Here is a 24,342-nt window from a genome sequence, read left to right on the forward strand (position 1 = left end):
CCATCCTGGCAAATGCCTGCGGTTCAATATGCATACCCTCCCCCTCCGCAGCCATGGTATCCACACCAATATGCCTATCCACCACCACCATATGCCACCCAATGGCAACCGTGGAGCCCACATCCAAAGAGGTCTCACCATCGACCCTCTTCTACCATTTCTAGGCCACCTCCAGCCTCTCCCCCTGCTACCACATCAGCTACAGAGCCAAACTCTCCTGCTCCTTCGGATGGCCATGATTCACTCTCTGATGGCGAGACCAGATCTCCAATACACAACTTTTCCTCCTCCCCAGACGAAGCGGTCTCCGTCGGGAGACGATACTAAAAAGTTCCAAGAACTGTTTAAAAGAGTGGCACTAGCTCAGGAAAAAGATCTTCAGGAGGTGCAGGTCAAGCAATATAGACTTCTCCACTCACTTCAACCTCCAACCGCTACTAGAATTGCCATCCCTATGGATGAGGCTATTATGGACCCAGCTAACAACATCTGGCAGACCCCAGCGTCCATTACACCAACAAATAAGAGAGCAGACCGCAAATACTTCATCGCTCCCAAGGATATGGACTTTCTTTTCACCCATCCACCCCCTAACTCCCTAGTAGTGGATTCGGTCCGACACAAGGGTAAACAACCTAATTTAAGATCAACCCCACAGGATAGGGACCACAAAAGGGTGGACATTATGGGTTGAAAGGTCTATTCTTCATCCACACTGCTCCTTAGGGCGGCCAATTACACCGCTATGCTGGCAGACTATGATAATGCCAATTACTCAAAGCTCCAGGACCTCCTCCAACATCTCCCGGAGCATAAACGACCAACCCTGCGTAGTATTATGCAGGAAGGCCTCGCCATTTCACGCACAGCTTTGCAGTCCGCTATGGACGTGGCAGACACTGCGGCTCGAATTACAGCCTCGGCGATAGTCCTACGCCGAATGTCATGGCTACAAGCCTCCGGCATCCCTAAGGACCTTCAGCAAAAGGTTGAGGATTTACCCTTCGATCGCACCAACCTATTTGCATCCAAGACCGATGAGGTGCTACATTCCATGAAAGACTCCCGTACAACCCTTAGAACTCTAGGAATGTACACTCCCCCTTTTAGAAGGAATAGATATCAGCCTTACCAACGACCCAGAGAACCATTCCGCCAACAGCCCAAATATGATTTCCGTAAACAAAGACCACATCGTCGTAGACCGCAACGTCAACAACAGCAACATGCCACACCTCATCCCCCTGCCGGCAAGCAGCAGGTTTGAAGGCCTGGTCGAGAGCCAGGAAGCCAATCCGCCGACCCTCCCAACTGCTACCCTACAATTCCACTACCCCTTCCGAGCTTTTTTCCACCAATGGTCCCTCATTACCTCGGACAAGTGGGTTTTGAATTTAGTCCAGTCTGGCTACGTCATCCCCTTTACCTCTACCCCGCCCAACCACCCTCCTACCCTATCCCTTTTCAGGGACCCCTCTCACGAAACCGTACTCCTGCAAGAAGTTTCACGCCTCATTCAACTGGGCGCAGTAGAACACGTACCAACACAATTCCGAGGCCGGGGATTCTACTCGACGTACTTCCTAACCCAGAAGAAGACAGGAGGTTGGCGCCCCATTTTAGATCTCAGGCGCCTCAACAAATACATTGCATACCACCGTTTCAAGATGGTTACCCTTTCAACTATCATTCCCGCACTCGACCAACACGATTGGCTTTCGGCTCTCGACCTTCAAGATGCGTACTTCCATATTACAATTCATCCTGCTCACAGACGCTTCCTACGATTTATAGTGGGTACCCAACACTACCAATACAGAGTGCTCCCGTTTGGTCTTTCTACGGCCCCCAGGGTATTCTCCAAAACTCTATCAGTCGTAATGGCCTTTCTCTGACGCCAAGGCATCATAATATTTCCATACCTGGACGATTGCCTCATAAAAGCTGCGTCTTTCCACGAAGCGAAGGCCATGACAGACACCACAGTAGCCCTCCTACTCAGTCTCGGGTTTCACGTAAATTACGCAAAATCCACTTTGCGTCCAACACAGAAACTGGAATTTATAGGCGCCCTCCTCGATACGATCACAGCAAGGGCCTCTCTTCCTGATCACAGGTTCGCGACAATATGCGACCTTGTCCGAGCAACACAAGCGGCACCTACTGTCACGGTCCGCCACTGCCTCAAAATCCTCGGGCACATGGCCTCTACGACTTACGTCGTCAATCTCGCCAGACTCCACATGAGGCCCCTTCAGTCCTGGCTCGCTACGGTATACAGACCCTTCAGGGACCAAATGAGCAAGCATGTTGCGATCCCACCACGCATTATCAATTCCATGCTTTGGTGGACAATCCCTCGAAACATGCTACACGGCGTCCCCTTTCAACGTCCAGCGTCCACTCTCACGCTTATAACAGACGCCTCACTCATGGGATGGGGAGCCCACTTGGGAACCATCACAGCCCAAGGCAAATGGTCATTTGTAGAGCAAACACTCCACATCAACCTCCTCGAGTTACGGGCAGTCAGATATGCATGCCAGTACTACATTCAGCACATAGCTCACAAGACCATCACCATTATGACGGACAATACCACATGCATGTATTACATCAACCGTCAGGGTGGCGCCCGCTCCCCTTCTCTATGCTCGGAAGCCACCAAATTTTGGACCTGGTGCCTCTCACATGGGGTCACCCCTTCTGCAGTATACCTTCCCGGAATACTCAACGTCACAGCAGACACCTTAAGTCGCACGTTCATGGACCAGCACGAGTGGGAGATCGACAGACGCGCCCTCACCCCGATCTTCCTTCACTGGGGCCAACCGGAAGTGGACCTTTTCACCACAAAGAACAATCGGAAGTGCCACCTCTACTGCTCCAGGGGAGCCCTGGGCAGGAATTCCCTCGGAGACGCCCTTTCCATCGCATGGAACATCTCCCTCCTCTACGCCTTCCCCCCCTCCCACTCCTACACAGAGTCCTGGACAAGATCAGATCGAGCCAGGCACGGGTGATTTTGGTGGCACCTGCTTGGCCCAGACGAACATGGTATCCTTACCTCCTCAAGATGATGATAGCAGAACCGTATCCCTTCCCTCCACGTTGCGACCTCCTCTCACAAGACCACGGGCGAACCCTTCACCCGGACATCCCCAAGCTGAAGCTCCACGCTTGGCTCCTTCATGGCTCCATGATGCCGAAACAGCCTGTTCAGAGCAAGTGAGACACATACTAATTAATAGTTGCAGACACTTCACCAGGAAAACCTACTGCTACAAGTGGACGCGTTTCTCCCAATGGTATGCTCAGACCCATGCAGGCCCGCCACACCTTGCTCCAATACATAACTTATTGGACTACTTACTCTCTCTAAAACACTCCGGCCTAGCACTTAGTACTATCAAGGTCCATGCCGCGGCCATAGCGGCTTTCCACCGTTACCCTCAAAGCTCTTCTTTTCTCGCTGACCCGCTGACCAAGCGCTTCTTCAAAGGCCTGCAGAACACTTTCCCTCCGGTTCGACCACCAGTCCCCATTTGGGACCTGAACCACGTCCTCAAGAGCCTCACAAAACCCCCCTTCGAGCCAATAGCAACCTGCTCTTTGTCTCATCTGTCGATGAAAGTGGCTTTCCTGGTCGCCATTACCTCCAGTAGGAGGGTGAGTGAACTTGCAGCTCTAATGGCTGACCCCCTATACACTGTATTTCTACAGGACAGGGTGGTACTCAGACCCCACCCTAAGTTCCTACCTAAAGTACCCTCTCCCTTCCACGTGAATGAACCCATACACTTACCTGCCTTCTTTCCTAAACCGCACACGGAACCGATCCACGCCGTGTGGCACACTCTCGACGTCCGACGAGCATTGGCGTTTTACATAGATCGTACGAGACCATGGCGGGCCTCGCCTAGACTCTTCATCTCATATGCTGATAGATCCAAGGGACAAGCAGTCTCATCTCAAAGAATCTCTAAATGGATTACATCCTGCATTAAGACCTCCTATACCTCACATAACAAAGACTTACCTGGACTTATCACCGCTCATTCCACTAGAGCAGTAGCTTCCACGACCGCTTTTCTCCGTAATGTGCCATTACAGGACATTTGCAACGCTGCTATCTGGTCATCTGACCATTCGTTTGCACAACACTACGCTCTCTCCACCTCGATAGCATCTTCTATGGCGGTTGGACAAGCGGTGCTGTCTACGGTTACTACCACACGGCTCCAAACCCACCTCCGCGAGCCGACAACTGCTGTGTAGTCACCCAGAGTGGAGCACCCACGGGGACCACTCGAAGGAGAAGAAAGAGTTACTCACCTTGTGCAGTAACGGTTGTTCTTCGAGATGTGTCCCCGTGGGTGCTCCACTACCCTCCCTCCTTCCCCTGCTTGGAGCCTGATACTCTGGCGGGTAGAGAAGGAACGGAGGAGCCGCGCGCGCGCAGGCGCCCTTCAGTTCAAACAACACTAGAGGGCGCCACGGCGCCTGCGCGCCGCGGCAGAAACCGCTAGAAAAAGTCTCCGGTCGCCGGCGCGAGGACGCACCAGCACCCAGAGTGGAGCACCCACGGGGACACATCTCGAAGAACAACCGTGACTGCACAAGGTGAGTAACTCTTTCTTCCTGCCTCTTTACTGATGTAGCTGGGAAAGAGGCTGCTGTAAGAGGCATGTATCTGCAATTGCAGCAACTCCTGTCGGCCACCATTGGTATCTTTCTTTGGGTGTGGCTTTGGAACTGGGATTTTAAAGCTTTCGCAGCAATCAATTTGGAAAGCTACTAAGGGGGAAACTATCAGTAGGGCATCTTAACAGGCTATATGGGGGGGCATTTAAAACTTAGAGCTATCAACCAATGACATAAAAAAATAAAGTAATGGGGAATGTGCATACACCTACCTGGGCCCTGAAAAGCTTTGTTTTGATAAAGGTTCTGAATGTCCAGTCTTGTTTGATTGGTGGTTTCTTCGGGAGTGGGAGGATGGGAAATGGAACAGGGCTCTGGAGCTTATATTTCTACCCTCAAATATAGACTCTCGTGATATGAGGTTCTATTTGAAGGCAGGAATAAGTTTCCAAGGACTTCGAAGGATCTTGAAAAGAAGGACTGCATGTGCAGGAACTGGAAGGTCAGGTCTGAGTAGGCACCTTTTCATTGTTTTTAGATAACTCAATTACTGGAAGTGTAAATGCCTAATGAAGGATGTGCTCAATGTAAATATGGTTCAGGACTCTATTGTCTGAGCTACAGGCTTTTGGCAGAGTTCCATCTTAACTTTGGAAACTCTGCCCTGGATTTTTATGTTAAAAAATATATATATTTCCATAGTTAGAGCCAGGTTAGTTTGGGGTTGAGGCCCAGTTCACTAAGGCCCCTTTGATGTTTCTCAAAGTTAGTCTACCAGAGAATGTAATCAGGACCTTTCTGCTAACGGCCAAGCCTATATCCCAATGGGACCTCAGTCTTGAGACCACCATATGAAACTTTGGCCACAGGCTTTATATCCCACCTTTTTGTGAAGATCACATTTTTGTTGCTGTTACTTTTTCTGGAAGAATGAGCAAGATGGGAGCACTTGTGGATGATTCCCTCATACACGTTTTTCACAAGAAGTTTTTTTTTTTCTCTCCATCTTCATCCTGGACTCCTCCTTGAGGTAATTTGAGTGTTTCCACTCACCTATTTTTTTCCTAAAACTAAGCTTCCTGTGCAGCCTGCCTTATCAAAAGTATTTAACTATAAAGCTCTTCATGAATGTAATACAAGCACATGAAATGCAGCAACCACCTGGCATAATTGTGTGTTGGTGTTGACTAGACTGAGGTTGACTTGAAGCATGGACCCATTGGAAGAAACAATGAGTTTCAGAGTAAGGGGGGATAGTTGTGGGGTTTAAATTTAGCCAGAGGCATGCAGAACAGAGCTCCAGTAAATATTTTCAAACCTGCGGTAGCCCCTCCCAATCATTCCTGAAGCCCCAAGAACTCCGCCCTGTAGCTGAAGCCCAAAGCCACACATGGTTAGGGCATGGGAACCTACAGGGAATAGTCTGTGAGAATTTAAGCCCTGGATAGTTGTATGCTCATGGCTGAACATGGACGTATAGCTTCAGATTTCACAGCCTGTCAGATACATTATTAAGAAGAGCCACCGTTTGTCCAAAACAGCGGTAGCCATGAATAATTTATCTCCTCCTGCCTTAGCTACACAATTTATTAGACTGTATAGTTGAGAGCAATGGAATACAGCAGATACTTCAATCTGTTGAAGGATAGGAACAGACTGAACAGACTTGAGTCTGTTGGAGGACAGGAATGCTCTGTTTTATTTTCACCATCCAGGCCTGGTATTATGTGTCTGTAAATTTCTTTGTGCTGTGCATTATGTCTCTGGGTGTCATGTGGTGCCTTTTGTTTACTGACCCATCCACCTGGCTACCTTGAGGGTGTTACCTGTTTTCCAATGGATCATTATGTTTAAATGAAGTTACAAACAGTGGTTTGGATGTAACTACCACCTATGAACACGTCACCCTCTGAATCAAAAAAGAATGGGAGGAAGAAAACTGTTGAAGTTTGTGTATAAAATCCAGTGTTGATTAACCGTGTCCAAAACTGTATTGCAAGTGTGAGAGAGCAGTAGGGAACGCAGATGTGCTACCATGCCAGCATGCTTAGCTGGAAAAACGCTGACAAGCTGAGATAAATGGAAAGACCTTGAAAGCTGCTGTATCTTGCCCTTCTCTTCTCCCTCTCTGTCTCCCTCCCCCTCCTCTCTTTTTTCCAGTTCTGTGACAAGCTTCCTATGTGACTTTGATAGTAATTTATTTTCTCTGCTTCAATTGCCAGTGTGATGTAAATGGGGACAGTTGCGTTTTGAAAAGTTTTTACAAACGTATAGCCAAAAAAAATTACAATTCGTAACACAAATGTGATTTTATTTTTTTCATGAGCACAGACTTAAAATAGGGTAAGATTTAGTGTAGTCATAAAATTTTAAAAAATTTAAAACTTATTTTAAATGGCAAATAAATACATATAATTCTCTTAATTAAATGTATAGGGGACTAGTATTTATAGCTGTTGTAAATCATGAGCACTGCAGGAAACACCTAGATATTGGAGAGATGGCAAATTAGGTGCATAAAACATTGTCATGGTTAAACTTAACTTTTATATAAAAAGGGGTATATATTGAAATGGGCCACACACAACTGGTCCAGTTGCAGCTAGAACTGGAAAACTGTAATATAATACAAAAGATGATACTTCATCTAATTAAAAAGAGCAAATCAGCCAAATTATATAGAACATGTCAATATCAAAAAAGGCAGCCATGCTCTTCTTGATGGTTCATCAGTAATAAACCTGTATGCACTGTTTCATTCATCTCCGGTTTTGTCTACACTTATAAGTTTAAAGCCCAGCCAAGGCAGTGGTTTTAACATGGCAGTGTGGTCACAGTACCAGTGCTGGGAGAGAGCTCTCCCAGGTAAAGGATCGCCATGAGAGAAGTAGCTGATAATGCTGAGAGCCTGTTTACATTGGTGCTTCAGAGCACTGTAACTTTCTTCGCTCCAGGAGGAGGGTGTCTTTTCACACCCCAGAGAGAGAAAGTTAGTGCAGTACAATGGCTATGTAGACAAGCCATCAGAGAATTTTACACAAGTGGTTATTTTTTTCATCAGTTAGGGAAACCAAAGTAGAATGATTTGGCCAATAGCTAAGCCAATGGAACCTAGATTTGTTGATTTAGAGGCTCCTGCTGTTGTCACTAAACATACTGCTTCTTCAGGTTAGGCTACATAAAATACATCTCCAGTGGAATTAATAGCAATTGAAGATTTCCTGCATGGTTATAAAGTCCCTCTCTTTCCCCCCCCCCCCCCAAAATAGAATTTACCTTCTGAGTTTTTCACTTGCTCCCATATTCCAGTGATGAGGTGCATTTCCTATACCCCAGTCTGTTTCCTAGCAGGAGGTCCAAGTACATGACAGGGTAAACAGAAGCTCCTAGCCTAAAAGAGACCTGTGCAAGTCACTGGGTGGGGCTGCTTAAACCATGCTGTGTATTTTTAAAAACTCTTAAATATTTGTACTGCAGCTGTTTAGAACAGAAGCTAGCAATCTGTGACCATACTAATCAGCTAACTGATTTGACTGAGATCCAGTGTGAATGAGAATTCCTAGCATCTGCTGTATGGCTAGAGATATTTATTACTCCTGTAGGGCTTTGCTGACTGCCCTATGCTGGCCACAGTGAGCTGTGCAAGGGAATCCACATAGAGAGCTAGGGCTCTTGGGTTGTAGTGATAAATCAGCTGAGGGGAATCAAGGATCTGGTAGGTTATCTTGAAATAAGTCTCTCTACTTATGTAATACCCATCACAAAAAATTAAATTTTGAAAAGAGAAGAAATAAAGAAAACAACTGTTAGCTAACTTAGCTTGTCTGCTGTGCTAGGTGTGATATCATCTGTGGTATTACTGTTGCTAGGAGACTTTGCCTGCCCTGGAACTACATAGCAAAGGCACCTTCACTTTAAAGGGGGACGTATATTAAGGGAAAAGGAAATTTGGGGCAGATACCAAGACATGGGATGCCAAGATCAAGCAATGTGCTGCCCTTTCTGTTTAACTATTTCACTGACACACAAGCTATCTTGACCTCTCTGCATCTAAGTTTCTAATATTATGTTTATTAATGGTTGTCAATACCTATTTAGTAGGGAGGGTAATAGTTAAAAGATGCACCTCTTTCCTTTTATTTAAAAAAGGGAAAAACACAAGCAAGCTTGCCACCACTGTTTAATTTAGAAATAGTCTTGAGCACCAAAAGAACAGTAAGTACTGTGCAAGTCAGATTAGAAGGGAAAAGGCTGCAGAGCTTTCTAGTGCTGGCAAGGTGGAGCATCAGAGAAGCTTTTGATTTAGTTCTGCAAACTATGGGTACTGAATATGAGAACTAGAATGACACCTTAGCTTTTAATTTCCTTATTGGATATATACTTTAAACAAATTGCCCCAGAGTATAAGAATTATTGAAAATAAATGACAAAAGTGGTGCTTTTGTTCTTTGAATTACATTAGCAGAAGGAATTGTGTGTTAAGCATAAGCATGGGAGTCTGGACTCCCTAGGTTCTGTACCAGACTCTGCTACTGACTCATGTATGGTCCTGGTAATGCCATTTGTACTTCAGTTTCCCCAATTATAAAATGTATTTTTAAGTACTGTGCAAGTCTCCAATAAAACTGAAAGTACAAACTACCCAGAGTCCTGTGGCACCTTAGAGACTAACAGATCTAACACATGAAAGCTTTTGCCCTAGTAAATCTGTTAATCTCTAAGGTGCCACAGGACTCCTTCTTGTTTTTGCAGATCCAGACTAATGTGGCTACCCCTCTGAGACCATACAAACTGTGTATTTTAAAGAAGTCTTAATGAACTTGGTTGTCATCCTGTGTGTTTTTTTTCTCCCTTACCCTTTTCCAGCTGTCTGTATCAACCTTTGTTTCAAAGCTATTACCCTTTCTTGTTGTTTATCTATTAAAATCCTGCTGAGTCAGCTTTAGCTGAGATGTAAGCATTTCTTTACCAGCCAATCTGAGGCTAGGTCTACACTACACTACAGCTGTTTTTGCGCAGAAAGTTGTGGAGTGTCTACACCTCGAGCGTTTTTGCACTAGCAAAGTGAAAGAACAGAGGGGTTTTTCCGGTGTAAGTATTTCTCCTTCTACGAGGAATAACTCCTTTTTGTGCAAGAGTTCTTGTGGAAAAAGGTGTGTGTGGATGGGGAATGGGTTTTTTTGCGCAAAAAGAGGCCATCAAAAAAGCACAGGTGCCCTGTGGCCATTCTATAAGTAGCAATCAGTGTTTCCTTTTGAGAGAGCATCCATGCAGTCTGGGTGCTCTCTTGCGCAGAAGCGCATCACTTTTCGATGCGCTTTTGCAGTGTGGAGGCACTCTTGAGCAAGAAGTTTTTGTGGAAGATCTCTTCCTCAAAAAGCTTCTTGCGCAAGAAGCCTGTAGTGTAGACATAGTCTGAGGCTATGAAATTGTGGGACCATGTTTAGTATAACACAGCTGTTTAAAAAAAAAAAAAAAAAAAAAGCCATGATGCAGAAGCTGTAAAATAAAATTCATATTCCCAGGTCAGGTCATATTGCTAAGGTGCTGTGGATAAACTCGCAGCAAAATGACACTTCATTTTATGCAGTGTCCAGTATGTTTTGCTGTAGTGGATTCTGAACTTGGAGCTGGTCTACATCAACTGCCTGTTCAGTTTTTATATACAGGCAGTCCCCGGGTTACGTACAAGATAGGGACTGTAGGTTTGTTCTTAAGTTGAATTTGTATGTAAGTCGGAACTGGTACATATTGTAGGGGAAACTCTAGCCAAACATTTCTCCAGAGCTCAGTTTTATTCTCCCACACCTCACTTCCCTCAGTCCTTTATTCTCAAGCTGAGGTGTCTGCTGAGAAAAGCCGCTCCGCGTCTCCCTGGTCTGCTGGGGGGTGGCGCTAGCTTCGCGTCTTCCTGGTCTGCTGGGGGGAAGCAGCTAGTGTGGGGTTGTAAGTAGGGATCCGATGCAAGTCGGATCCATGTAACCCGGGGACTGCCTGTATAGGGCTAAGAGGCCGGCCTTATTTGGTACCCTATGTCAAATACTGTAGTTTCTCTAATATAAATGGATCGGAGTGTCTTCATTTCACAACATCATCAATATTTTCATTCTACAACATCAACTGCTGTGTGTCAGTGCCAGTGTAGATCCTCCAAAAGTTCTTTTCCTAACTTAAAATACATTTGGAAGCAACAGTGCCACTTTTTGGTTGTTTTTTAGACAGTGGTAGCCATGACCATACCAGCCAAGACCAGAATAAAGAAGGAATTAAACCAGCTTATTGGAATGTAAAATTTTGGGTGAGCAGTAGACTAACAAATTACAGTAGGCATCATGTTTCTCCTAGCAGATGTATCAATAGCTAAAGTTGTCCAAACTATAAAGTTGAAATCTGTGCCTGCACTATTTCATCTATCTTGAGGATGGAAAGAAAGTAAAAGATTGCATCAGCAGCTCTTTAATGACCTGAATCTCAAAAAAGAATCCTACAAAAGTTTGCTACATCTGAGTATAAAAGAGCAGCACAGATTTAGAGAGACAAAATCATAGCATTTTAGAGCTGGAAAAGAGCTCAAGAGGTTATCTAGTCCAGCCCCCTAGGGTAAGGCAGCACCAGGTATAATTAAAGAATTCTTGACTGCCCAACCTGTTCCTAAAAACTTACAATAATGGATTCCACAGCTAGCTTTTCCAGGAATTCTAACTCTAAGGATAATTGAAGTTTTTCATAATACCTACCTTAACTCGCCCTTTCTGCAGACTAAGCTTGTTCTTGTCCGTCTGCCATTGAACATGGAGAACTGATCCCCATTATCATTATTTATAACAACCCTTATTATTTATTTAAGGGTTGTTATTGCACACACTAATGTATTTGAAGACTCTTCTCAGATCCCTACTCAGTTGTCGTCTTTTTCTTATGACTAAGCATAACCAGTTTTTTAAAACCCTTCCTCATAGGTCAGGTTTTCTAACCCTTTTTTTCACTTGTGGGTTTCTAGTCTTTCCAATTTGTCTACATCTTTTTCAAAGCATGGCACCCAGAAATGGACACACTATTCCAGCTGATGTCTGAGTACAGTGAGACAATTACCTGTTCTGTTGTGTGTATGTATGACACTCCTTTTAATATACTCCAGCCTTAAATTAGCCTTTTTCACAACTCGGACATTGTTAGTCTCATTCACTTTGTGATCCATAATAACCCTAGATCCTTTTCAGCCGTACTACTACCTAGTCTTGAGGGAGGGCCATCACTTTTAGCATTTATTTGTCCTTATTTAGATCTGTAGTAACTGCGAAATGTTGCCTGATCTAAAATTACTTAGGAATTTCCAGTTACCACTTTTAGGGTTGACAGGGTCTTCGTCTCAGGATCAGTTCGCAGGATCGCCCAGTATTCAGTTATTCTATGGTTGGAGACCCCTGACGTGCACAGATGCAATACTCACACTATAGGAACTCTTGTGTAATTGCAGATATGTTTATTAATACATTTAGCAGAGTGACAAGCATCCCAATTTCATAATATAAATAGGGAATCTACATCTATATTTCCATACTATATACTCACACCATTCCTTCTAGCATAACCTGAGGTGTTAGCTATCATCTTCCTCACTGCCTGCACCTTTCCCATCATCACCAGTGGCCTCATTCTGGCACCTCCCAAGGACTACGCCTCCTTCTCTTTCTATCCCTAAGCTGGGAGGCCACTTTTTATCATGTTACACTGATGTCGTTTTGTTTGATGCAAATTCAGCAGGGGATGTTCCCTTTTCTCCTTAATTGTATTTCCTCATGTTACTAATGGTGAATTGTCTTTTTCCAATAGGTAAGTATTTCCATTGATCTCAACATATTATCATGTGTCAATTCATTACCATGGACCTTTTGTGGTTTTGTCACGTTTATTATTTCTGTCCTACCCGGTTATTCAGTCTGATCTCAACCAGTTATTTTGGGTTTTTCTAAATAATAATGTACCTTCTAAGTTTGAAGGTATTCTTAGAGTGACTTTTCATGATATAGGCACTTCTATCTGATCACTATGTATCTAGGTGAAAGGTCTTGAACATATGTGAGCTAACTGTGCTAGCTGGGTGAAAGATCCCAGACAAAAATACTAACTTTGCTTTAGCTCAACATACAGGCTGTGGCCTGTAAGTCTCTGTTATGTTACAGCCAAACTGCCAATATAAACCTACTGTAGCTTATTATAATAAACATATAATTAAAACCATAATGAAATAATACATTTATATATCTATAGGCAAACAAGCAGATTAGCCATATCGGCTACACAACCAATAGATTCAGTTTGCTGGTTATAAATACCATCTCACTAAAATAACTCACAATGAATCATAGAATCATAGAATAATAGGACTGGAAGGGACCTCGAGAGGTCATCGAGTCCAGCCCCCCGCCCTCAAGGCAGGAACAAGCTCCGTCTACACCATCCCTGACAGATGTCTATCTAACCTGTTCTTAAATATCTCCAGAGAGGGAGATTCCACCACCTCCCTTGGCAATTTATTCCAATATTTGACCACCCTGACAGTTAGGAATTTTTTCCTAATGTCCAATCTAAACCTCCCCTGCTGCACTTTAAGCCCATTACTCCTTGTCCTGTCCTCAGAAACCAAGAGGAACAAATTTTCGCCTTCTTCCTTGTGACACCCTTTTAGATATTTGAAAACCGCTATCATGTCCCCCCTTAATCTTCTTTTTTCCAAACTAAACAAGCCCAGTTCATGAAGCCTGGCTTCATAGGTCATGTTCTCTAGACCTTTAATCATTCTTGTCGCTCTTCTCTGTACCCTTTCCAATTTCTCCACATCTTTCTTGAAATGTGGCGCCCAGAACTGGACACAGTACTCCAGCTGAGGCCTAACTAGTGCAGAGTAGAGCGGCAGAATGACTTCACGAGTTTTGCTTACAACACACCTGTTGATACAACCTAGAATCATATTTGCTTTTTTTGCAACAGCATCACACTGTTGACTCATATTCAACTTGTGGTCCACTATGACCCCTAGATCCCTTTCCGCCATGCTCCTTCCTAGACAGTCGCTTCCCATCTTGTATGTATGGAACTGATTGTTCCTTCCTAAGTGGAGCACTTTGCATTTCTCTTTATTAAACCTCATCCTGTTTACCTCTGACCATTTCTCTAACTTGCTAAGGTCATTTTGAATTATGTCCCTATCCTCCAAAGAAGTCGCAACCCCACCCAGTTTGGTATCATCTGCAAACTTAATAAGAGTACTCTCTATCCCAATATCTACATCATTGATGAAGATATTGAACAGTACGGGTCCCAAAACAGACCCTTGAGGAACTCCACTTGTTATCCCTTTCCAGCAGGATTTAGAACCGTTAACAACGACTCTCTGACTACGGTTATCCAGCCAATTATGCACCCAAACAAATGGGTAGGGTCCAGCTGGGCAATCTGTTCATAAACACGACATAGTTTGGGGCTCACTCTCTGCAACTTATTTGTGCCCCAGTTTGGTTATCATAAGTACCTTGAAGGCGACAAAGCTTACCAGTCCTATCCAGTATTCCTACACCTAACATCCAGTGGTCAGAATGCAGCCAACAAACTGATCACCAAAGTACAGCAAGTGCCACTTGCCACTGTTCAGAGATGTAGGGGATGCATCTCACCACACTCTTCAGAACAGAAATCCTACCTGGACCATACTGCGCACTCTCCATTCTGTTAACACCCCCTCACTGTGGCAAACAGAATGGGAGAGAGCCTCTGCCTTTACCAGGAACTCTTCCATCATCATCAGGCTGGGTGAACAACTGTCTGGTTTTAGGGATTCCACTCTGTCTTTGGAGCTTATTTAGCAGGGTCAGAAGTAGTGTGGTAACTGCTAAGGTCAGCCGTGCTTGGAGCATTCAGATGAAACTGGTGCTGCTGTGGTGGATGTTGCATACATGCTGGTTGGTTGTGTCTCATGATAGGCTCTCCAGAGATCTTCTCAAGCTGAACACTGATTCAGAGGCAATTTTTTAAACCTTGCCTTGTTTGTTTTGCTCACATACAGTTGCTCTGTAAATACTGCCTAACCAATATTTGTTTTATTTTTTTTCTAAGTGCCTTACTAAAATCCTCTAGGTATTTACAAATTGATTTTTTTTTTAAATAATTTGTTCCAGTACCTATCTTTAAATGGAATAAAAAGAACCTGGAAAATTATAGACCATTCAATTTAACTGTGATACCTGGAGAGATACTGGAACAGTTATTAAACCAGCAGTTGGTAAACACCTAGAAGATAATAGGGTTACCAGTAATAGTCAACATGGATTTGTCAAGAACAAATCATGCCAAACCAACCTAATTACCTTATTTGGCAAGTTCTCTGGCCTAGTGAATGAGGGAGTGGGTGATGAAGCAGCAGATGTGATGTAGCTTGCTTTTTAATTCATCTTTTGACATGCTCCCCATTACATCCTTCTAAAGAAGCTAGGAAAATTTGATCTAGATGAAATTACTACAAAACAGGTCCATAATTGGTTGAAAAACTGTATCAATGATTCACTGTCAAACTGTGATGGTATATGTTGTTAGTGTTCCAGAGGGTCTGTACCATTCATAATTTTCGTTCATGAGTTGGATAATGGAATGGAGAGACTGTTTATAAAATTTATAAATGACACCAAATGGAGGGGGGAGGAGATTGAGGGGTATAAAGCACTTTGGAAGACAGGATTAGAATCCAAAAGGAGCATGACAAATTAAAGATCTGATCTGAAATCAACAAGATGAAATTTCAATAAAGATAAGTGAAAAGCAAAGGTCAAACATTTTTAAATTCTCAAGTACTACACTTATGAAGGAAAAATCAAATGCACAACTACAAATTGAAAACTGACTAGGTAGTAGAACTGCTGAAAAAGATCTGAGGGTCATAGTGCTTTACAAATTAAATATGAACCAGCCATGTGGTGCAGTTGAGAAAAAGGCTAAAATCATTCGGGGGAGGGGGGTGTTAGCAGAAATGTTGTATGTAAGACACAGGAGATCATTGTTCCACTCTACTTGGCACTGGTGTGGCTGCAGCTGGAGTGTTGTCCTGTTGTGGGCACTACACTTTCAGAAAGATGTGGACAAATTGGAGAGAGTCCAGAAGAGAGCAAAGAAAACCTGACCTCTGAGGAATGGGTTAAAAAAGGTCATGGTTAGATTTGAGCAAAGTCCACAAATATATAAGGGCTTTTTTAAAGAGGACAGTGATCAGTTGTTCTCCATGTCCATTGGAGGTAGGAAAAGAAATAGAGCTTAAGCTGGACTAAAGGAGACTTAAATTAGATATTAGGAAAATCTTTCAAGCTATAAGAATACTGTAGTTAAGTACTAGAATAAGGTTTCAAGGGATGATGTGGAATCCCTGTTGGAGGTTTTTAAGTACAGGTTAGATAAACACCTGTTAGGGATGATCTAGGTATATGGAGTCCTGCCTCATCAGCGCAGGGCCCTTCATGAGCCTTTACAGCCCTACATTTGTATGATTCCATTGTAAGATTCTCATAGTAGTTTGTGTTGTGTGGAGCCTGCCCATGCACCTTTACTCAAAACTTCCCTAATATTACATAGTGTCCTGATGGAACATTTTTGTTCACATTCATCTGTAGAAAGAACACTGAAAATTTGCAACTCTGAATCTTATTCAGATTGGGGAGGGGAGTGAGAACAATCAATGAGAAGGTTGCACTCCAAAGTTTCCTCCTCTGCTGTCTAATCCTTTAGTAGTGGCTTCAAAGGATACCTAAATAAAGGCAATAATTAGCTAATGCAGGCCTAATTAGTTCATGAAGGGGAAAAAAAGGCTGTGCATGTAATCTGTTATACTTAAATGGCAAGGATCAGTTTAATGATTAGTCAAATATCAGAAATTGTGTGGGTGTGGTGGCTGTTCTCTTAAAAACATTATTTGATAGTTGAAGTTGTGGGATCAACAGATGAAAACAGCATTTGCTGTTAGGAGTCTCTGGGGTCTGGAAGTTCTGACACAGTTTAAAAATACTACAGTCAACCCTAAGATGGCTTTTTTTATGGCTTTCTGTAAAATAAATAGATTTATTTATAGCATGCCTTATGACCAGTCCCCACACTGTCATTTCCCCAACATTCTGAAGGCATTTCACTTTAAGTATCACCTTGTGATCCTCTCTGAATATTTAGGAGTCTAGAGAGCAGACTGGTTTGTGGATGGAACAAGCGGAAAAGTCATTTAAAGAATGCAAATAATTTAGAATGGAATGTTTTCCATGGAACTGAATGTGGGTAAGAGTTAATTTTGCTCATAAATCACCAATTCAAATCCCACCCAAGTCAGTAGTGAGTGAACGAGGCTATTTACAATTTATGTGAAATGAGCTAGCTGGGTCTCGTTCAGATCTCCCCTCATGTGACACATTTGTTCAGTGACCATCCGCAACTGACAGCCTCAGCCAAAAAGCCAAGGATTTGAATGGGTCATCGAGATTGAACTTTGCAAGTGGTTCCTTCAGGTCCTGGTTGAAACATTTTGAAAGCTCCGTGTGAGACCCTTCTGCAGCATGGCAAGCCGCCTTTTGTGGGTTAATAGAGGCCTTCAGGTTTTTTTAAGTGCTTTGTGCTACTGTTAAAGGTGTAACAAATGTTTCTCAAAGTATACTTTGGATTGTTCACAGATCAGTAATGTCCAGTGCTATCTAATTCTACAAAATTAAGAGGAAAGCTAAAAATGGCTCCCAATTTATACTCCTTATAAGGTAGCGAAATTTGCAGATCATACAAAATTACTAAAGGTAGCCAAATCCAAAGCTGACTAGGCAGAGTTATAAAGGAGTCTCACAAAACTGTGCAACACAATGGCAGATTAAATTAAATATTAAGTGAAATTAAAGTAGTGAACATTGGAAAAATATAACCCCAACTATACATGCAAAATGATAGGGTCTAAATTCACAATTATCAATCAAGAACAAGATCTTGGTGTCATTGTGAATGGGGTGGAGAAAGTGAACATGGAATTGTTTATCTCTCCACATAACACAAGAACAAAGAGCTACCCAATGAAATTAATAGACAGCAAATTTAAAAGAAAAACAACAAAGCATTTGATCATACAACATATAGTCAGCTGTGGAATCTGTTGCCAGGTGATGATGTGAAGGCCTAAAATATAACTGGATTCAGAAAATAATTAGATAAGTTCATGGAGGGTAGGTCCACCAATAGCTGTTAACCAAGATGGTCAGGGATGTAACAGTCCCATCATATGAGTGTTTCTAAACCTCATCAAACCAGGTGGTGCTGCAGGACTCCTGGTTCCAGCATTTATGATGGGATACTGGCCCAGATGGACCATTGGTCTGACCCAGAATGACCATTCTGATGTTCTTCAAGTGTACACTTTACCAGGTGAGAATCTAATGTGTCTTGAGTTTTGGATTAACTCTGACATCACTTGGATTCATGACTCAGTGAATGTTCATACATGATACATGTCCCCCATTGTGTATTATTATAAATAATGTCTCAATAAATGGATGTAAGATATTGATCACTATAACTGTACTTAACAGCTACACCACACAGCAAGACTGATATTGAATTTGCTCATCTGGCTAGCACTAAAAATATATACAGCCAGCCAGAGAGAAGTGAGAGAAAATGATATTTAGAAATAAATTTGAGAGAATATCAGGATGGTGTCTAGGACTGTCTTTGAGATAAACAAGAAATGGTTTATGTGGATGGAGTGGAAAACAATAGATCTGATTTCTACTCTGTTTTATGCCACATTTGGGAGGTTTTGGCAATATGAGATCTTAAGCAAGCTATTGAACCTCTGTGCTTCAGTTTCTTCATCTTTCAAATGAGAATAATAATTACCTTCCTTTCGCATGTGATGCCAAATTAATATTTAGAAAGCACTTTGATTTCCTTGAATGGAAAGTGCCATACCTGCTCACATTATTACCAAGGACAATGAAAAGTCTCTCAGTAGGCCTAACAAAATAGCACAGTCCTAATGTGAAATGAAATTTCTATTAGGAATAACGAAGGCATGTTGCAAAGAGTAACCAAAATATCTTGTTAAAAGCGAATGACACATAGGGCATCAGCACACAGACATCCTTTTTTTTTTTTTTTTTTTTTAATTGCATAGCTGCATTCTTCATGCTCCAGGATAGTTCAGCAAGGCCCTTTTGCAGTGCAGGGGTCTGAGAGTTGAGACCAGCAAAGAATTTCTATCCATATTCCATTGTTTCCAGTTCTCTCAATATTTTATTATTTATTTTTTTCAAAGCTCCGGCTCATGGGGGTATGTGAAAATGGGAGAATGTCAGCTGTCTTTTTTTTTTTTTTTAAAAGATCCAAAATATTAATCATTGCAATTGCAGAGAAACACCTGCAAACATGCAGCCTAAATCCTCCTCCAACACCAGAAAGCAAATAGAAACCTAAAATGTCAATTAAAAAACAAATCCTCGTGATTTTTGGATCCTGATTCCTGACTCGTTACTTCGAAATGTTTGGAGTTCATAGTAATGAAATTCAACTCACCCCTATTCTCTGAATGCAGTACTTTTAGCTCCCATTTTTTTTGTATGTGCTTACAGGTGCTGAGGACGTGGTGATGGCGTTTTCCAGATCAGAGACGGAAGACAGAAGGCAGTAATTAGAGTGTCTGAGCCACACAGAGTTGGAGAAGGCAATGAGATTCCTGAAGATAGAGGATGGCTGAGCATTAACAAGTTCCTTTGCCCACCCCTAATTTTCCATGGCAGCCCTTGCCCTTTTCCTTTAAATTTTGCTTCCTTTTGCCCAACTCCCTGAACACATCTCACAGCCATCTGTTCCTATACACTGTTGCTACTCATCTGGGCTGTGTTATCAAGGACGAAGTCAGTGATGCATTTACACTTGATTCAAAGGGACAGACTGTTTTTGATTGGCTAAAGGAAGACAATTTTTTAAACTTGACCAATGGAAATCTTTTATTGTAGTTCTGATATTATTTTATATTTTAAAATAAGTCACTTGACATCCTTCTTTTAAAGAAGCTTTTCGAGTTCTGGTTATATTTGTGAATTTGAAGGGGGTTTTGTTGGCTGCATAGAACTGGAATTGAATTGTCATTGGCTGGTAATGCTTATGCTTTTTCTAGACTGCTTGCAGGTATTTTGCTGACAATGTTTTTATTGAAAGTTGATTTTTTTTTTTTTTGGTGCATTGGTTATTACTTTTCACTTTATTGACCTGAGGGGGGAAGAAGACAAATGTTCTTTGCAATATTTATTACACACATTCACACTCTTGTTTTTTTTTTTTTTTTTTTTTTTTTTTTGATTGGCTTAAGAACTGTGTTTTTAATTTGCTATTAGCTCCAAGGTCTCCCATGCAATCAGTTTTTCCATACTTATCTGTTCTATGGCCTCTGGCTCTTTTGGGAGCATATGTCAAAAGCATATTTACTTTAATAAGTTGCAGCTAGAATGTGGCAGTCTGCAGCCCTGCCTCTGATTTGCTATGGGCAGTATCAATGAACTCCTGCTGAGAAACTTAGCATTGGGGTGGCTTCTTCTCTTCTGACAGAAGTTGTAGATTTGCAGGAATTGCAAGATGAGATCTGTGGCTGTGACATTAAATTACCAAATTTGTATAGCATATAAATGAGTTGTGTAAAATAGCGCATTACACACTTTAACCCTTTAATTGCTGCACAGGATTTAGTTCTCAAATAGGGGAACACTACCACCTATCAACTCACATCCATGTTGCACTGGAATATAATGTTGGTTATCACCTGCAGTATTATGTGCAGTAGGGCTCTAGCACCTACAGTAATTCAGTGAGATGGAAGTTAACGGTCTCCAGGATTAGTCATTTTTTCTGTGGCCATTGCTCTACTGGTGGCAGTGGGAATGCACTAAACTGCCCAATCATGAGTTTACATGTGACACTCTCAGATGTGGGAGAAGAGATAGGGCCTTCATCTGCAGTGAAATTTTAAAAGCATGCACTCTTCAGGAATCTGCACAGCAAATATTAAAATCCTGAGGTACCTAGTGCTGCTACCTAAAACCAAGCACTTCATTCTCTGTTATGTCAGTGTATTTTTACAATACTTCTAGACCCTGTTGTGGGTAGCACTGATTTAAAATATTTCATCCCTATTTAAATATAAATCCATTCACCTGTACCTACTCTGTTTCATGCGGTTGTTAATTATTTGGCATAACAGCTCAGGAACCTGGCTGTGACTACTTGACTGTTCTCATGACATGCAACTATGACGATATTCAAATCTCAAAAGTGAACAACCCAGGAGAAATCATTGGAATATGTGTGGGAAAGAGAAGTGGGACTTTATCTTGAACAAATAACTATTGTGTAAATGGGAACGACTGTAATTCTATAAAAAGATCCTTTTCAATTACATCTTTGTAAAGTTTCAATGTGAAAGTTAATCTCTTACCTCAGTTGATTGAGGCTGGATAACATTTCCCTGTATTAAAATGAAACCAGTAATGAGCCCAATTGGTTCTTATGATTTGAACTAAGATGCACTTTGGTGCAAAGGGGGCATCCCCTAAAGGGTTAATTTAAGGTGGTACGTGTTTCTGGTGCTGGCTGGAGTGCCAGGCTGGATTGTAGTGGCCTATCATTGTCAAAGCTAACATGCATACTCCATGTGTATCTATGGCATTTCTGAGCTGTTACATCTTTTTAAGAAGAAAAGTGAAGTGTTTCTGTGGTTTAATCTTTTGATTAAAAATGTAACTGTTGGGGGAAAATACAGTTTTTAATAGCTATTCTTGTCTTATTGATTTATTATATTGGTAACAAACAAAATATCAATATTGCTCTTGTGAAAGATTTACCAGTAAAGTCCAAATTTGGAAGGGTTCAATAGGCATCTCTGATGCAAATACGCTGAGAACAGGATAATGTTGAGTTCAGAGGCCTAAACAAATATATTCACATCAGGATATTGCTACCACCTCTTGTATCTGTATACTGAACCTAAATTACCTGACATCTTTATTATACCTTTCTCCCTCTCCCTCCCACCTCAGTCCCAGTAATTTCAGTTGACTACAGGTTTTAGATCAGTGGTTTCTTGCATTGAAATGGGGTAAGAGGATTTGTGATATATTACTTGTTCATGGCGGGGGACATGTTGCATGGTAAAACATTGGAAACCCTTTTAATACCCATGGTTAATTCCAAAGTGCTCCTCTTTTTCCTCTTCTGAAAACCAGATTTACCTGTTAACCCTGGAGCAGTGAGAGGTGGAAGAAAAGGCACGGAGCAGCTGGAACTGACTTTTTTTAGTGTATATAACACTTTCTGTAGTTTCCCTTTCGTGCTTCAGTCGTTCTTATGTAGACAATTTCTAATTAAAGTTTGAGAACTCTTGCTTCATATGGGCCACGGGTGGGTTAGAATCTACACTGAAAGGCATGGCTAATGAGCCAGTATTGCCAACCCCAAATGCTCAAAAATCATGAGTTAGGCTCACCAAAAATCAGGAGATTGGCTTTAAAATCATGGGACTATGTACAAGTAATAGGTCTGGTGTTCTTTTTCTATTTGCACACTAAATAGTTAAACTAGAAGCTCTCATGTTACATTTTTGACATTTTCTGAATAGCCTCAAGGGTTAGAAACATTTCTTCTGTAAGAATGAAAGCTGAAATCATCACATATCTGCTTAAAACCAGGAGGTGGGGCTTTAAGGAAAACAATAACGATCGTGAGATTCATGACAAAAGCATGAGAATTAGCAAAACTGAATACAACAGAAAAGGTGAAACCAGAAAGCGGACAAAAGGTGCACTTAAAACAAGTGACAGCAGAGTGTCTAGGTGGTGAAAATCTTTGGAGAGTGTCTCATGATACCCCTTATACTTCAGGGTTTTTTTTTTCCTTTCAAGACCATATAACTTACCTCCACCATGTAGGCAAACCAAACTAAGAAGGTCACAGTATTTCTCAGTAGTCCACGGACCCACTCTGAGAGAGCTGTTAACTGGCCACTCCTGTTTGTTTGTTTGTTTACTGGCTCCACATAGCCTCGCAGCTCCCATTCCATGCTGCTTCCTGCTGAGCTGGTAAATAAAAGCCAGTTATCAGCTTTCTCAAAGTGGGCCCATAGACCACTTTGAGAAACAATATCCTAGAGCCTGGCTCGGTTTGAAAGACAAAGGTTGAGACACAACAGATTTTTGCCTTTCACTTCCGTGCTCAGATTTGCTGCTTGTCTATGGTGCAGGAGTAAAGCAGTTTAAAAAACATTTTGTGAGCACAATGTGTATTGGCGTTTTGCAGAGCAGGGGAAGAGAGGGAATTTAGGAACTAAAGGAAACACTCCTCCAGTCTCTTCAAGTGGATAGCAATTGCTGCAGTTTTGCTCCGGTTCACAGAATCTGTGAACATTGTCCATGAAACTGAAGAAAATGAGCTTTTAGGCTGATTCTTCTGGGTCCCGCAGTAAACCCTACAGTAAGAGAACATGTGAGCTGTTGGTGAGGCATAGCTGTCAACCTGTGAAAACTTAGTAATAGGGATTCTTGGAGGAAATGGTTATGTGATATAGTGAGGACAGGTAATGGGATGTAGACTTTTCACCTATTGAGTTGTTTAGGCAAATCTATACCAGGTAAGGAGCATTCAAAGGTTCTCATGCTCTGATGGCTGTTCAGTGACCTGTGTGAAAGGCATTACACCATCTTAATGGCAAGGCCGTGCCCATTCACTGCTAAAATGCCCAATTCAATGGAGAAACCAAGGATTAAATAGCTTATGAAAACCTACCTCCCTGGCTAGCTGCCAATCAGAGTTAGGACAGGTTTGTGGAGAAGGCAGGTATGTTTTTACAGCACTGAGAATTATATTCTGAGGCTAAATACAGAAATTCAATCAATGTTAACTTTTCACAATCATTAAATTCTCATGACAAATTAAGCCGAGAAAAATAAGGCCACAAAGTGGGAGGTTGCAAGTCAATGTGTTTTGCAAATTTGTCTTACAAATGTTATGTAAGATATTTACTTTCTATATGGGTCACTGAATAACTGAGGGAAACAGTTGCGTTTTAAAATATCTTAATAGTAATCCTCCAGTTTTCTTCCTCTTATGTTGCTTGCCACCTCTTTTAAGAACTGTGTGGTGTGGCTGGCCACAAATAAAAATTGTGGTGCTAGGGCCAGCACAATGCAATAAGTGGCCACAGGAATAACTGCCTCTAAAATCCATTATGGTTTTCTGTGTATTCTGGTGGTTAGCGGTTAGAAATTCTGGGTTTTATTCCAGCCTGTGCCACAAATCCACTGAATAACGTTAAGTGAGTTTGGGCTTTGTCTACCCTAGGCCATGTCTACACTACACAACTTTTAGTGACAAAGCCCTGTAACTAAAAGTTGATGAATGTAAATGCTGTTTGTCAGCACTTTTCGCTGACAAAATACTTCTAGCCTCAAGCATCTTTCACTTTGTCCACAGGAGACAAAGCAGATTTATACTTGCATTTGTGGCTTCAAAACTTTTGTCTTTTGGGCTGGAGGAGAGGTTAAGCACCCATGAATGACAAGAATTTTATTCAATTGCAAGCGTAGACTAAGCCCTACATGGCTTTTAGCTACATGGTTGTGTTGATAATGCTGTATTGCTGAAAATCAG

General features: G+C 42.1%; 1 protein-coding gene across 10 annotated transcripts in view; it reads left to right on the forward strand.

Annotated features, from left to right (window-relative positions):
- Nucleotides 1–21,473, forward strand: part of CTNNBIP1 (catenin beta interacting protein 1) — a 68,894-nt gene extending 47,421 nt beyond the window's left edge. For 9 of the 10 annotated variants that reach the window (XM_075906097.1, XM_075906094.1, XM_075906091.1 and 6 more), the window contains 2 exons: nt 17,959–18,072; nt 19,278–21,473. In XM_075906097.1, coding sequence (XP_075762212.1) covers nt 17,959–18,072; nt 19,278–19,336 — 173 coding nt within the window. In that variant the 3' untranslated portion in view covers nt 19,337–21,473. The remainder of the gene's footprint in view (nt 1–17,958; nt 18,073–19,277) is intronic. The other variant, XM_075906098.1, reaches the window with a different exon arrangement.
- Nucleotides 21,474–24,342: the final 2,869 nt, after the last annotated feature.

Source organism: Pelodiscus sinensis, chromosome 23 (assembly GCF_049634645.1).
Source record: "Pelodiscus sinensis isolate JC-2024 chromosome 23, ASM4963464v1, whole genome shotgun sequence".
Lineage (NCBI taxonomy): Eukaryota > Metazoa > Chordata > Testudines > Trionychidae > Pelodiscus > Pelodiscus sinensis.